Source organism: Rattus norvegicus, chromosome 1, assembly GCF_021556685.1.
Source record: "Rattus norvegicus strain SHRSP/BbbUtx chromosome 1, alternate assembly SHRSP_T2T, whole genome shotgun sequence".
Lineage (NCBI taxonomy): Eukaryota > Metazoa > Chordata > Mammalia > Rodentia > Muridae > Rattus > Rattus norvegicus.
This window is the reverse complement of record NC_141534.1, coordinates 174,548,176-174,562,447: the sequence shown is the minus strand read 5'-3', so window position 1 is coordinate 174,562,447 and position 14,272 is coordinate 174,548,176. Positions and strand designations below refer to the sequence as shown.

The window sequence follows — 14,272 nt, the reverse complement described above, 5'->3', positions numbered from 1 at the left end:
AAGTAGCTTTAGCAAACGACTTCATCAGAAATAGCAAACACATTTGTCAGGGCTGACTAAATGTCCACAGCCTTGGCAATCAGGAAGGAAAATCCAAGGTACCACTTGAGTCCACAGCATCTCTCTCTCTCTCTCTCTCTCTCTCTCTCTCTCTCTCTCTCTCTCTCTCTCTCTCTGGGTTTGGGTGTGTGTGTGTGTGTGTGTATCTCTTTTTCTCTTTGAAAGTAATATCAGACCTTTGAGACAAGGATGAGGTAAGCAAGGTTGACCTCAAGTGACTGATCCTTCTGCCTCTGTCTCCAGAGTACTACTGGGCACTGCCATGCTTGGTTTGTGCGGTACTGGGTATCAAACCCACGGCTTCAAGCATCCTGGGCAAACACTATCAATATAGCTTCATACCTATCCCTGTCCTCTTTTGTAGGAAAATCACAGCCCTTCTTTTGAAGACTTTTAATAAATCAATTCAGGCCAATGCAGAGACTCCAGGGTGGTCTACACCTGAAGGCGATAGGTTATGGATTTATGGGTGTCTGGTTGAAAAATTGCAGGTGGCAGTCTAGCCAAGTTGATATATCAAAAACTATCACAGAGCTATATGGGATGTGGTCGTTGTCCTATCTTCTCAGAGCAGCACAAACATTTCCAGACACAAAAAGAAAAATTTCTTTCCCAAGTTTGGTGAGGAGCGTCCATTCTGATCAAGTAACAGCCTGATTCATAAGAACTCTGCACTGCATACTATGTTTTTATGCCAGTAAGCACTGAGAGGGGCTAGTCCTTTCTTTTTTTACTCGGTTTCTCCGTGACACCCATGAGCACAGGTGTAATGTGTATTTCATATAGAAGATATACTAGTGAGAGTACCACGGAGGTAGGGGAGAGGAGCTTTATAATTTGCCACTCTGATAGATTGGGGGGGGGGGAGCACATAGGTTTTTAGTTTACATATTTGCTGATGTTTCTAGATATTCTTTAACACATAAAGCTTATTACACTTATTACACTTATTACATAGAGTAATAAGTGGAGAGGAAAGGCAGCATAAAAGGAAAAGAGATTTGAGCAACTTGAATCTTTTTCCTCTGACTTCTTTGACATTGACCTCTTCACCTGGAGAAGATGCCCCAAGTAAAGCGTGAATGCAGTGTTTTCTTCTATTGGCCACCAGAGGGCACATTTAGGAAGCCTATTTTAGCATCCTAAACAAGACCAGTGTTTTCTAAAGTCACATTACAACAATGAGCAAGACATTCATGATTTTATTCCAATGAACTATTAGGATGCCCAGAGAGACGCAGGTGTCAAATAATAATTTCATAAATAAAAATTAAATAATCTGCAAATGGCCCCTGAAGTCAAATTTCAATGAAGGGCTTTCCTGACTTTTCTTTCATGGAGCTCAAATCTTCTTCATAAATTTCTTGCTTTATACAAGCATTACAAAAAATTAAAAGAATAAGAAAAAATGTACGCGTGTCCTATTTAAGTTCCATACGTGAAACAGGTAAGAACCTCAGCAAGGGGACAAAGAGAAACTCTGATCCCTTCATCTGTTACCCACTGAAAGCAAGTTTCTGACAACTCGGTCATAACTCCAGATTAGGCCACAATATCAGAGAGCTATCAGGCTAGGCTAACCTTATGACTAAAATAAGATAATCAACACACAAAGAGCAGAGAGGAAGAGTTGCCACAAAACCCTAATAGCAGGCTCTTAGAATAAACTCAGACATCAAACAGTCAATCAGAGCAAAATTATAGCCCCTTTGTGGTGGTTTATATATGCTTGGCCCAGGGAGTGGCATTGTTGTTGGAATAGGTGTGTCACTGTGAGTGTGGGCTATAATACTCTTGTCCTACCAGCCTGGAAGCCTGACTTCTCCTAGCCACCTTCAGAATAAGAGGTGGACCTCTCAGTTCCTCCAGCACCATTCCTGCCTGCATGCTGCTATGCTCCTGTCTTGATGATAATGGACTGAACCTCTGAACCTGTAAGCCAGCCCCAATTAAATATTGTCCTTTGTAAGAGTTGCTTTCGTCATGGTTTTTGTTCACAACAGTAAAACACTAGCTAAGAAGCCCTTCATAATGAATCTCTCTCTTGCTGTTACCAGAAACCCTCCAGCTTAATGACATTCTAAGGTAACTTAAAATATTAAGTATGGAGGTCTCCTAGCTGAGCAATACATTAGCTTCCCACTAACTTCGCTGTAAGGAACACCTTTAACATGTGGATATGGTACAGTTCCCTGGGTTACTTTGCAGATACTTGAAAGCTACCTTTGTCCGTAACAGTCATACTTTATTGGAGTCTAAGATACCTAATAAATGACTAAATTGGAAGGAAAGGCTATGCATCTATATGTTCACATTCTATAGGCTCCATTGCTGCCTCTTCTCCACTCTGCATACAGACGCATTGAACATTTAAATTGGTTTTATGAAGACTACAATAACTCAGGACTAAGTGGGCCTATTACTTGTTGGAATTGGTATGTTTCTCCTACATCACCCCTATGCCTTCTCCACAGTTCAAGTACCAAATGTGCCTCAACCTTGTAAACTCTGAGACCATGCCCAGAGCAATCCATGAGCTCAGGATATTTATGCAAACTAATGAGTCATTCAACAGTTATTGGATTAAATTACCACCTGTTAGCCTGCAAAGCCCAAGCCTAGAATGCTAGCTCAAAAGACACAAACCTCTTTTGAAATTGAATACATTAACAATAGATAACTCTACCAAACTTTAGCCCACCAAGAGGATCAATAAAAGTTTGCTGCTTCTATTGCCTCACATGTAGCTGTTTGACACCTCCTCACATACCCCATATCCCTGTCCATCACAGCACCTATTCACATCACTCCACACCCTAACAACCCATCCTGGGTAAGTTATAATAATAAGACCCAGCAACTGTCCCTGTGCTTGTGTATAACTCATAGTGCAAAACAAGTAAACCATGCCCTACGTTATTAATATATATGAGAATAATATATAAATAATAATGATGTCATGCAATTACATAGACAAAAGATCTATTCCTTGAAAGCTTAAAGATAATTGTCTCAATTTCCTTCCCACTGAGTTTTTTCATCAATTTATTTAAGCACTTTACATTCTGACACGCAGAACTTTGTATTTAAAATTTTCTTCACACAATTGGGGATAATTTTTCATCTCCTAGGGAGAGCTACTCTGTTCAGATTTTCCTATTCATTGCCTTGATCTGTACAAAGCAATCCCTGTTGGTCAACCCCTTTTACTTTAGAAATAGTTTCTTCTTTATATTCCCAATTTTATATATTCCCAATTATGTATATTTTTAAATACTTTTTGGAAAGTAGACTAGCTAGTGTTTTTATCATTAGTAAAGTTTTTTTTAATTTTCTTAAAAAATGTTTTTGAATTTTTAATAACCCATACAAACTTCTGTTGTTTATAAATTACCAACAGACTAGACTGTGGCATCATTATAAGAGTAGAAATTACCCTAGATGCACAGAACACATGAAACTCAAGAAGGATGACCAAAATGTGAATGCTTCACTCCTTCTTTAAAAGGGGAACAAGAATACCCTTGGCAGGGAATAGGGAGGCAAAGTTCAGAACAGAGGCAGAAGGAACACCCATTCAGAGCCTGCCCCACATGTGGCCCATACATATACAGCCACCCAATTAGATAAGATGGATGAAGCAAAGAAGTGGAGGCTGACAGGAACTGAATGTGGATCTCTCCTGAGAGAAGGGAAGGGGGAGGGGTTAGAAGGGATGTTGGCCTGGAAACCAGGACAGGGAAAAACAATCGAAATGTAAAGAAGAAATACCCAAGTTAATAAAGATAAAAAAAGAGTAGAAACCAAATGAAAACACACAGAGAGAAGACAATCATTGCTTATAGCTGACTGGGCTTCAGGGAGGACTGGTTTGTACTTTCATTGTGAGCATTAAACTGGTGGGTGGCTTTCTTTCTTCACAATGCTAGAAGTTTTGAGAAAGTCACCTCGTCTGTATACTTTAATCAAGGTTTATCTAAAATTCTTTGTCCTCCTACTTTCTTGCAGCAGATTGCAGCCACCTATGATTTAACTAAAGTTCTCCAGGTCAAAGAACTCAAAACCCTCCGTCTATGCAGCTGCCTTGGCTGCTAGCTTTTCCCTGCAACTGCTGAAGTTTCACTGGCTTCTGTTTCCTATGTTCACCAAGGTTGAGCCTTGGATGTTTTGGGAGTAGCATGCAGGACTTTAGCAGAGTTTTCTTTTCTTTTCTTTTCTTTTCTTTTCTTTTCTTTTCTTTTCTTTCCTTTTCTTTTCTTCCTTCCTTCCTTCCTTTCTTTCTTTCTTTCTTTCTTTCATTTTCTTTTGTATAGTTAAAATTTGAAGGCCAAATGCAAGATTGTTGATTAGCTTATGCTGAAATACAAAGGCCCTTTTCCTTCCACTAGATGAGCCTCCCTTATATTTCCTTGTAAGTCCACAGGACCAGCAACACTCACGTACGAACCTCTCCCCAGCCTCACCTTCTGCCTGGGGCTGGGTGGGTCATTTGAATCTGGAGGAGGAGGCAGGCAGGAGTGGGGCCATATACAGAAGCAGCAAGTTGGTTCCTCATCAGAAGAAGTCAAGCAGCCCAAGCCTTACATTCCTCTGTCAATCAGTGAGGATACTTAACACATCTTTATCTTATCATAAAAGGTCCATCAAGCGTGTAATTATCCGCCCAGCCTCTGTAGCATCACTGTGGACTTTGACTTGGTGCCACAAATCTAGCTGATCTGTGCTGGTGCAATCAACTCACCCATGCTCATCTGGCCTGTCTGTCTGGGAGACGCCAAGGGATGACTGCTTCCTGGGTATGTAGGGTCACAGAATGGCTGACTTTCAGGCCTGAGAGATAAGCTTTCTTTCCATGGTCTTGGTACCTGAGTTCTCAGCTCTTCAAAAATTCCCAATGTTTTAGTGTGATTTTTCTTTTGTTCCTTCTAAAATATCTTTCACTGGTATGAAAGGTGAAGATAATTGTCTTGATGTCCTAGAAAAGTGGATGGGCTGGCGAGATTGCTTAGTAGATAAGAGCACTTCTGTCAAGAATGATGACCTGAATACAGTCCCTCAGACACACATGGTAAAAATAAAAAAAAACTCCTAAAAGTTGATTTCTAATACACACACACACACACACACACACACACACACACACGCACACACACACGCACACACACTCACACACACGGAATAAATAAATGAAACATTAAAATTAAAAAAGGAACCAAAGATTTTGTTATGGGTCAAATAAGAAACCCCTCAAAAATTCATGTGTTGTATCTGGAGAAACAGCTGGTGGATGATGGGTCAAAATAATTCTTCTTACCTTGAACTATTTTCTTAGATTTTTCATAATGATGAGAAGTGACTAGCTAGGCTTGTGCACTTACAGAGGGACACAGTCACACAACTGCTGGAAGTCAGCTCTCGCTGGCTAATTCAACTGAAACTAGTGGTCTTTCCTCTTCCCATAAGCTGCATGCCCTAGAGAAGGTAACCCTAACTCCACACCATCATGATTCCTACACCATCCTCTCTTGTCCCATCTACATTCTAAGTATAGATCATGTAGTTTATCCATCCTTTCCCTAACTCCTGTGAAATCATCAATCATTGTGTGTTATCTTCCTGAAAGGGTCCCTCTTAGTCCTGGAGACACAAAGACTAACCTGCTTTCTGGTTTCAAACATCTAATTTGAGAGCTGAGTACAACTGCTCCCCGATTTTGAGATGATGAACCCACAGTCTCAGAATGTTAGGGAAGGCATCAGCTGGGCTTTGACATCCATCTCCACTGTGTCTTAGAAGAACTCCAGGTTAACAAAAAGGAAAGGCATGCAGGAGAACTGGCATGAGCTAAAGATAGAAAAGACTTTTTATTTTATTTTAATTAATTAATTAATTTATTTATTTATTTATTTTACATTCCAGCTATTGTGTGCCCCTTTCCCGGGTCTCCTCTCCCACAGTTCCTCATCCAATTCCTCCTCCCCCTGCCTCCAAGAGGGTGCTTCCTCCCACCATATCTCCCCCTTCCCTGGAGCTTCAAGTCTCTCAAAGATTAAACACATCTTCTCCCACTGAGGCATAGACCAGGCAATCCTCTGCTACATATATGCCAAGGGCTTCAGACAGCCTTTGTATGCCACTGGTTGGTGGTGCGCAGTCTCTGCGAACTCCCTGGAGTCTGGGTTAGTTGAGACTGCTGGTCTTCCAATGGGGTGTCCCTCCACTTAAACTTCTTCAATTCTTCCCTTAATTCAACCATTGGGGTCCCAACTTCAGTCCAATGGTTGAGTGTAGGTATCATCATCTGTCTCAGTCAGCTGCTGGTAGGGCCTCTTAGAGGAGAATCATGCCAGGCTCCTATTTGTAAGCACATTATAGCATCAGTAATAGTGTTAGGCCTTGGTGCCACACACTCCCTACCCACTCCCAACCCCAGGATGGATCCCAAGTTGGGCCAGTCATTGAACTGCCTTTCCTTTAGTCTTTTCTCCATTTTTGTACCTGTAGGTATTTTAGACAGCAACAATTCTAGGTCAGAAATTTTGACTATGGGTTTGGAACCCTGTCCCTCCACTTGAGACCCTGTCTATCTACTGGAGGTGAACTCTTCGAGTTCCTTCTCCTCATTGTTGGGCATTTTGACTAAAGTTATGCCCATTGAGTCCTGAGAGTCTCTCATCTCCCTGGTCTTGGTTCATTTATGGAGCTCCCCCATCTTCCTCCCCCTGAGTCTGCATATTTCCATTCATTCTCCTGGCCCCCTGGCTTCTCTCCTGCCCCCACCTCATGTCTGATCCTACTCCCCTTTTCCCTTCTCCCTCCCATCTCCCACACAGATTCCTCCTTTTCTCTGCCTCCCATGATTATTTTCTTCCCTCTTCTAAGTGAAATTGAAGCATCCTCACTTGGGCCATTCTGCTTGTTACACTTCTTACAAGCTGTGAGCTGTATCCTAGGTATTCTGTACTTTTTGGTAAATAGCCACTTATCAATGAGTATGTACCATGCCTGTCCTTCTGGGTCTGGGTTACCTCACTCAGGATATTTTCTAGTTCAATCAGTTTACCTGAAAAATTCATTTTTCCTCATTTTTAATAATTGAATAGTATTCCATAGTGTAAATGAGCCACGTTTTCTGTATCCATTCTTTGGTTGAGGGACATTTGGGTTGTTTCCAGCTTCTGGCTATTGCAAATAAGGCTGTTATGAACACAGTAGAGCACATGTGCTCCTGGTATGGTGGGACACCTTTTAGGTATATACCCAAGAGTGGTACAGCTGAGTCTTCCAGTAGAACTATTTCCAATTTTCTGAGGAACCACCAAATTGATTTCCAGAGTGGTTGTACCAGTTTGCAATCCCACTAGCAATGGAAGAGTGTTACTCTTTCCTCGCCAGCATGTGCTGTCACTTGAATCTTTGATCTTAGCCATCCTGATTGGTTGATATAAGGTAGAATCTCAAGATCATTTTGATTTGCATTTCTCTGATGACTAAGGACTTTGAACATTTCTTTAAGTGCTTCTTGGCCATTCAAGACTCTTCTGTTGTGAATTCTCTGTTTAGCTATGTACCCCATTTTTAATTGGGTTATTTGGTTTTTTTGGAGGTTAGTTTCTTGAGTTCTTTTTATATTTTGTATATTAGCCCTATATCAGATGTAGGGTTAGTGAAAATCACTTTTCCAATCTGTAGGTTGCCAATTTGTCCTACTGACTGTATCTTTTGCCTTAAAGAATCTTTTCAGTTCCATGAGGTCCCATTTACCAATTGTTGATCTAGAGCCTGGATCATTGGTCTTCTGTTCAAGAAATTTCACCCTGGCCAATGAGCTCCAGGATCTTTCCCACTTTCTCTTCTACTAGATTCAGTGTATCTGGTTTTATGTTGAGGTCCTTGATCCACTTAAACTAGAGCTTTGGGCAAGGTGATAAATCTGTTGGCCTAGAACTCACTATGTAGATCAGGCTGGCCTCAAATTTTAGAATAGAACTACTTTTACTTTAACAACAGGGATTCTTTGCCTTTAAGTAGATAAGAAGTCCAACAAGCTATAATGACTCAAAAATCCCATCTTTACCTCTAAAGCACACTGGGGTATTGTGTTCCCTTCACCACAGGGATAGTGTGGAGAGCAGTAGGTGATAGCTTTACTTTTGAAGGAAGGAAGTATCTGGTAGATAACCTGGTCTTTAACAGTTTGCTCCCTCACAATGCTTCTAGGGGCAAAGTCACCCAGTAGCCTGAAAAAGGCAGTCTCTGGGTAGACGGCTGTGATGACTAAGAACCATCTTGCCAAGCATGGTGTTCCTTTGATCCAGCATTTGAAAGAAAGATGTAGGTGGTTCAGGCTAACCAGGGCTACACATAGAGACCCCCATCTCAAAAAAAAAAAGAAAGAAGGAAAGAAAGAAAGAAAGAAAGAAAGAAAGAGAGAGAGAGAGAGAGAGAGAGAGAGAGAGAGAGAGAGAGAAAAGTTCTGTATCTGTAGAAAACCTTCTAAATCATTTTAAGAAAATTCTCTTAAGAAGTAAATGAATGTTCCTGTGTAAAAAGCTTTGTCACGACATTTAGAATCCCTGCTTCTGGTGTGAAATAAGTTCTCCATTTTGAATTTCAGGATTTTGGTTTCCTTCTTGCTTCTGCATTAGTATTGGCCATGAATAGAACAAGGACTAAGGTGGACAACCTGACAGCCTCTGAGGATCTCATCCTACTTGGGAAAATAGGATCTAGTCAATAAACCCCACAATATTTATCCCTCCTCAGTCCTTACCACAAGAATTATTTACATGCAGATTAAGGAGCTAAATTAGCAGATAAAATACATCACAATATTCAATCTACAGATTATATGTCAAGGGTGACAACCCACAAACCCCAAACTCATTAGAAAAGATTTTCTGGTCCTGTTTGCAATCAGGAAGCTGAGACATAATTATTTCTGTCAAGCATCCAACCCCCTCAGTCTCCTAAACATATCTTACCTTATCATCTTCAGCTTTGATTTTTCACTTTCATTTGTTTGTTTTAATATTTTTTTTTTAGTTCTTTTTTTTCGGAGCTGGGGACCGAACCCAGGGCCTTACGCTTCCTAGGTAAGCGCTCTACCACTGAGCTAAATCCCCAGCCCCTAATATGTTTATTACATTTGTTTACCTAGTTTGTGTGTCTGAGTGCATGGATATGCATGTTCATGAGAGAGAGAGAGAGAGAGAGAGAGAGAGAGAGAGAGAGAGAGAGAGAGAACAACACAGAGACAGAGGAGAAGAAAAAAACCTATATGCCAGGGCATGTATCATGGTCAGAGAAAAACTTGTAGGATTCAATTCTCTTCTTATACCATGTGGATCCCAGAGATTGCACTCAGGATACCAGACTTGGTAGCAGACACCTTTAGCCACTGAACCATCCCAGCCTTGTTTTGGTTTTCTTGAAGTCTTATTATGTATCATAAGATGGCCTAAAACTCACTATGTATTCCAACCTGGCCTTGTCTTGAAATTCTTCTGCCTCCACCTAGTGAATGCTAGAATTACACACATATGCTACCCTGCCTGGCTTACTGCACCACTTAAGAGACAACCACCTGGAGCCTGGGCTGAAGACACACTAACATCCAGATACATCCATGCCCTTGTGAATATTTCACCCTGCATCTCCATGGCAACAAGACTTAAAGGAATATTTTTGCTGAGTCACCTTCCCCATAGTGCTTACCAAAGCAGCCCTAACCTTTCCCCACACAGCCCTCAATAGAAATCTTGGAGACTTCTACCCTGAAGGAAGAACTTGTTCTGGCCATGGTATAAGTGTATGTGATACTCAACAGACTCGTGTTCAGAGTGCATGAGCTCACTAGTCGGGGTTAAAGTGGTGCTTTTTGTCTGTTGTATTAATAACCTAAAAAGGTTTCAAGTAAGCATTTGGCTAGAAAAGAGCAATGCAGATGATCCAGTCACAGGAAGAAAAACAGAACAAAGGGTATATACTTCCTATTATTTCTGTTTCTTTCACCATGCCAAAAACCAAACTGGTTTTTAACAAAGTCTAGGCAGGACAACCCTGAAATCTCAACTCACATGATCCAATTATGGTCCTTTCCCCAAAGCATCATTTAGCATCTGTCTCTGGGCCCCATTGTGTAACCATTCTTTCAGGAACAAAGGTTGGGAAAGAGGCATAGTTCTGATGGTTCTGACAACTTGTCAGATCATCTTGCAGGAAAAACTGGAGTTAAGACAATGTGCCACACCTTGACCAAGTCTGCTTTAGTTATACAAACCTCTTGTCTTCTTTTTGAGTGTTAACCTCACGTCAGGAGCCTAAACCAAATATGGGCCCCACTATTTGTCTTCCCGGTGTGGCCACAATCATTACTAGTGGTTTCTTCAATTGATCTGTTGAGGTTTGGTGGCTAAGCCTATGTTGTTCAAGCTGCCAGGACCCAGGCTCCGAACAACTCTGATACAAACCATCACATGAAAAATGAAGGCAAGTGCAGTCAGGAAAGCTGGTAGGCTAACTTCAGACCTTCACCTCTCCCTCTGCTCCTCCAAATCAAATCCCCCAGTCTCATCCCCAGCTCTACAATGAAATATCTACTGCATCCTTCTTTCCCCCTCTGCTCCAATGCCCAGTGTATTCCACAGATCTTCCCTCCCAGCCACTCTTCCTCCATGCATTGCTTTATCCCAGCACCCAACTCCAGCATGTGCTTTCTGGGAACTCATAGTCCATTCTTGCCTGGAAAGCAGGTAGGCTGACTGCAATCCTCACCTCCCCTTCCATTGCTCCTCCAAGTCCAAAGCCCGAGTGCCATTCCCAGATCTTTGAGTTCTTTGACAGACTTTCCGCTATGCCCTTTTGTCATTCCCTGCCCCCATTCCCAGACTAAGCAGATCCTGGTGGAACAACCAGATTCCCTCCCTCTTGTGAAGCCCCTTAACATGTTCAGGTCATCCCCAGTTCTAAGGCTCAGGTCTCAGTACCCATAAATGCATTTTACCTGGAGCTCCAAGTGGCTACAACTATCGAGAGAAGATTTCCCTCTGGACAATGCAAAGTCATTATTTTCTCCTAAACTCAAGAGAAGAAAAAGAAATCAGGGAACAAAAGACCCACCTAACAAAAAAAAAACCAGTATCACCACCTAGAATTACAAGTTTCCCAATCTCAGATGCCTAGACACCAGCATAAAAGCATACTCAATTTACCCAGGACAATATATCTAAACTAGAGCCCAGCAACTCTACCGCAGCAGGCCCTGAATATTTCAACATATTTGAAGCACAAATAAAAGACCTTAACCAGCCTTTATGAATATAATAGAAATTGTTAAAGAGGAAACAAATAAATTTCTTAAAGACAATTATGAAGATAGAAACCATGGGAGGAAATGAATAAAACAATTCAAGACCTGACAGTGGGAATATATCAATAAAAAGCCCAAGTTGAAGAAAAATTGGAAATGAAAAATTTAGAAATTTGAACAGGAAACACAGAGGCAAATTTTACCAACAGAATAAAAGCAATGGAAAAGACAATCTCTGAAGAAGTAGATAGAAGAATAGATCAGACAAAATAATGTTCAATTTAAAACTCTCCTGGGGAAAAGATCCAGGAAATCTGGCATACTAAGAAAAGAACCAAATCTAAGAATAATAAGAATAGAGAAAGAGAAAGTTATGAGCTCAAAGGCCCAGAAAATATATTTGACAACATTGTAGAGGAAAATTTCCCTAACCTAAAGTAGGCATTGCCTATAAATATATAAGGGGTATACAGAACACCAAATGATTGAACCGGAAAAGAAAGACCCCTCAGCACACGATAATCAATACACTAAATATACAGAACAAAGAAAGAATATTAAAAATCTGCAAGGGAGTGGAGCAGAAAAATCTTCAGGTCCCTGGAATAAAACTGCTCTGGTACAAGCGCCTCCTGCTCCAGTAACAGTTACAGAAACCCTGGAGCCAGCAATGCCTAGTGGTGTATACAGGCCTCCTGGGGCAAGGCTAACCACGACAAGGAAAACGCCACAAGGACCACCAGAAATATACAGTGACACACAGTTCCCATCCCTGCAGTCCACTGCCAAGCATGTAGAGAGCCGGAACAGGTACTTAAAATGAATGCTGCCTGAAGTTAAATGACCACATATGGCACATCTACATCTTGTTAGGGACATGGATTTTCAAAAGTAAATAAAGTGGGAAGAAATGTAAATGGCATCAGATGGACGAATTTTTGGGTGGTTTTTAAATCCCAGCCTTTGCCTCACTGAGAGCACAGCTGGCTTGAATTAGACCTCTACTTGGACGTGCTCCCCATTCTGTCCTCACATGTGGGGGGACTCTGGGAGAGCAGTGACTTGCCACACATCTTCTGTACCTGATCTAATCAGACCACTCCCCCAAAGCAAAGGGGAGGAGAAATCGTTGAATGATGAGAACATTACTTGAATGAGGAAATTGTTGCCCTTATGCATAAAGACGTATTACCTACTAACTGCGAAAACTTAGAAGTGAGTCTTAGAAGGAATGTCATTATACAGCTTCTCTCTGGTTGTCTTCAAGTTGGTCCCAAATACTCTGTTCAGAAGATGGGGCCTCAGAGCTTCAGTACAGTATTACATGTTTTCTGTTCAATTGAAGCCTTAATGGTTTGATAAGGATTTTTGTATTCCCTTCCTGTCTCTCCAGGATTATTCTTAGGGTCTTTTTTTTTTAAATTCGAGGAAGAATACTTTCAAAATTCCCTAGTGACGAAGAAATATTTACTGATTACATTTCTTTTCCCTTAGGGATAAAGAAATGGAGAAGAGCTTTGAAGTAGTAAGACACAAAAATAGAGTTAGGGAGGAGGTTTCAAAAAATCAGGCCCTTAAACTTGAGCTAGACAACCAGTATGCTGTGCTTGAGAATCAGAAGTACAGCCCCACACAGTACAGTTAAGGAATGGTCTTTGCTAAGCCTTCCAAGATAACTAGACCACAGCCAACCTCCAAGAACAGCCATTCAGCGTCTTGATTTCTGGATCTACAGTGGCTGACTGAAGACCTCGGTCCAGTGGCTGTCCCTGTTGCACTATGGAAGTTCAAGAGTCACGACTGATCTTGATGTGTCTTGGATTTAGGGATGTTTTCATTGTCTTAAATATTTGTGAATTAGATTCAACAGTGTTTCCATAGTTGCTCTGCGTATAAAACCAAACCTGCAGCCAGTGGTCATTTCAAACATCTTTATGTTCAGATACTGAGCCTTCGCAAGGTTGACTACCTCAGATTTGCTGCACTTAAATAGTGGATTTCATGTGGATCACAACTTCTACATAAGGTTACAGCTATTAGTGTCTGTGTGAACCTTGAAACCAACTCTACTGGATTCCTAGCAGAAAGCCTTCAGAAGTCAGCCATCTGGGTTCTGATCCGCTGTAAAAACAGAAGAGTTAAGTGACCTTAATAACCTGTTCTGTGCCCCATCCTAAGGAATATTCTATAGGCTGTGGCTGTTAGACTTCCTGGAACAAGCCGCTGTCAGAAATGATGTGTTTGGATCATCTGTGTGGGGCTTATGATTTATAATTTAAGTTTTTAGTTGTATGAGGTAACTATGGATTTAATTCAACCAAACTTGGGTCCACCAAATGGGGAGCGGGTGGGGGTAGCCTTGTTTCTTTGAATACATTTTCATTCAGATAGTGCTTGTCCAGTTCCACATTAAGGCCTTGCTTTGACTTGGAGTAAGTTCTTTGAGGGCATATTGTGTGGTGAAATAGTCTGAAAGAAGCATTGGAATTGTGAGATGCCCTATGAATTTGCCATCCTTAGGTGGAACCAGGTAGCTGTAGATACATATAAAGGACAGTGGATCCGCTCCACTCCAGGTGCTGCTCAAGCCTCCTAATCAGGTCTAAATTGAACTGCTGTGGACAGAGTGTGGTGTCTGCTCAGAAGGGGTGTTTCACTGACCTGGCTTTTACAGTTCAAAGTAACGGGAGCAAAAACCACCAAGTTGTGAATCTTGCATGGTGTCTGATAAATACAATGTGTGCCCCATATTTTAAGGTTATGGGCTATTCAGGAGATCCATTCATTGTTTAGCCAGCTCTTATCATTCACCTTGGGAGTATGTTTGTATTCACTTGGAGAGTCAGGGGAATAGCCAGTAATGTAGCACTTCTGTTGTTAGTAATTACAATGTAACGATCT

The 14,272-nt window shown here is 41.3% G+C and overlaps 1 protein-coding gene across 1 annotated transcript; it reads left to right on the top strand.

Moving 5' to 3' along the window:
* The first annotated feature begins 11,852 nt into the window (after window positions 1-11,852).
* Cdv3l1 (carnitine deficiency-associated gene expressed in ventricle 3 like 1) lies at window positions 11,853-13,888 on the top strand. The gene has a single exon (XM_087601370.1). The coding sequence runs from the start codon at window positions 11,853-11,855 to the stop codon at window positions 12,192-12,194; it is 342 nt and encodes a 113-aa protein (XP_087457496.1). The 3' UTR covers window positions 12,195-13,888.
* The last annotated feature ends 384 nt before the right edge of the window (window positions 13,889-14,272 follow it).

Excerpts from the sequence above, each read along its gene's own strand:
- Cdv3l1 (XM_087601370.1), top strand. The coding sequence starts at position 11,853 with ATGATTGAACCGGAAAAGAAAGACCCCTCAGCACACGATAATCAATAC.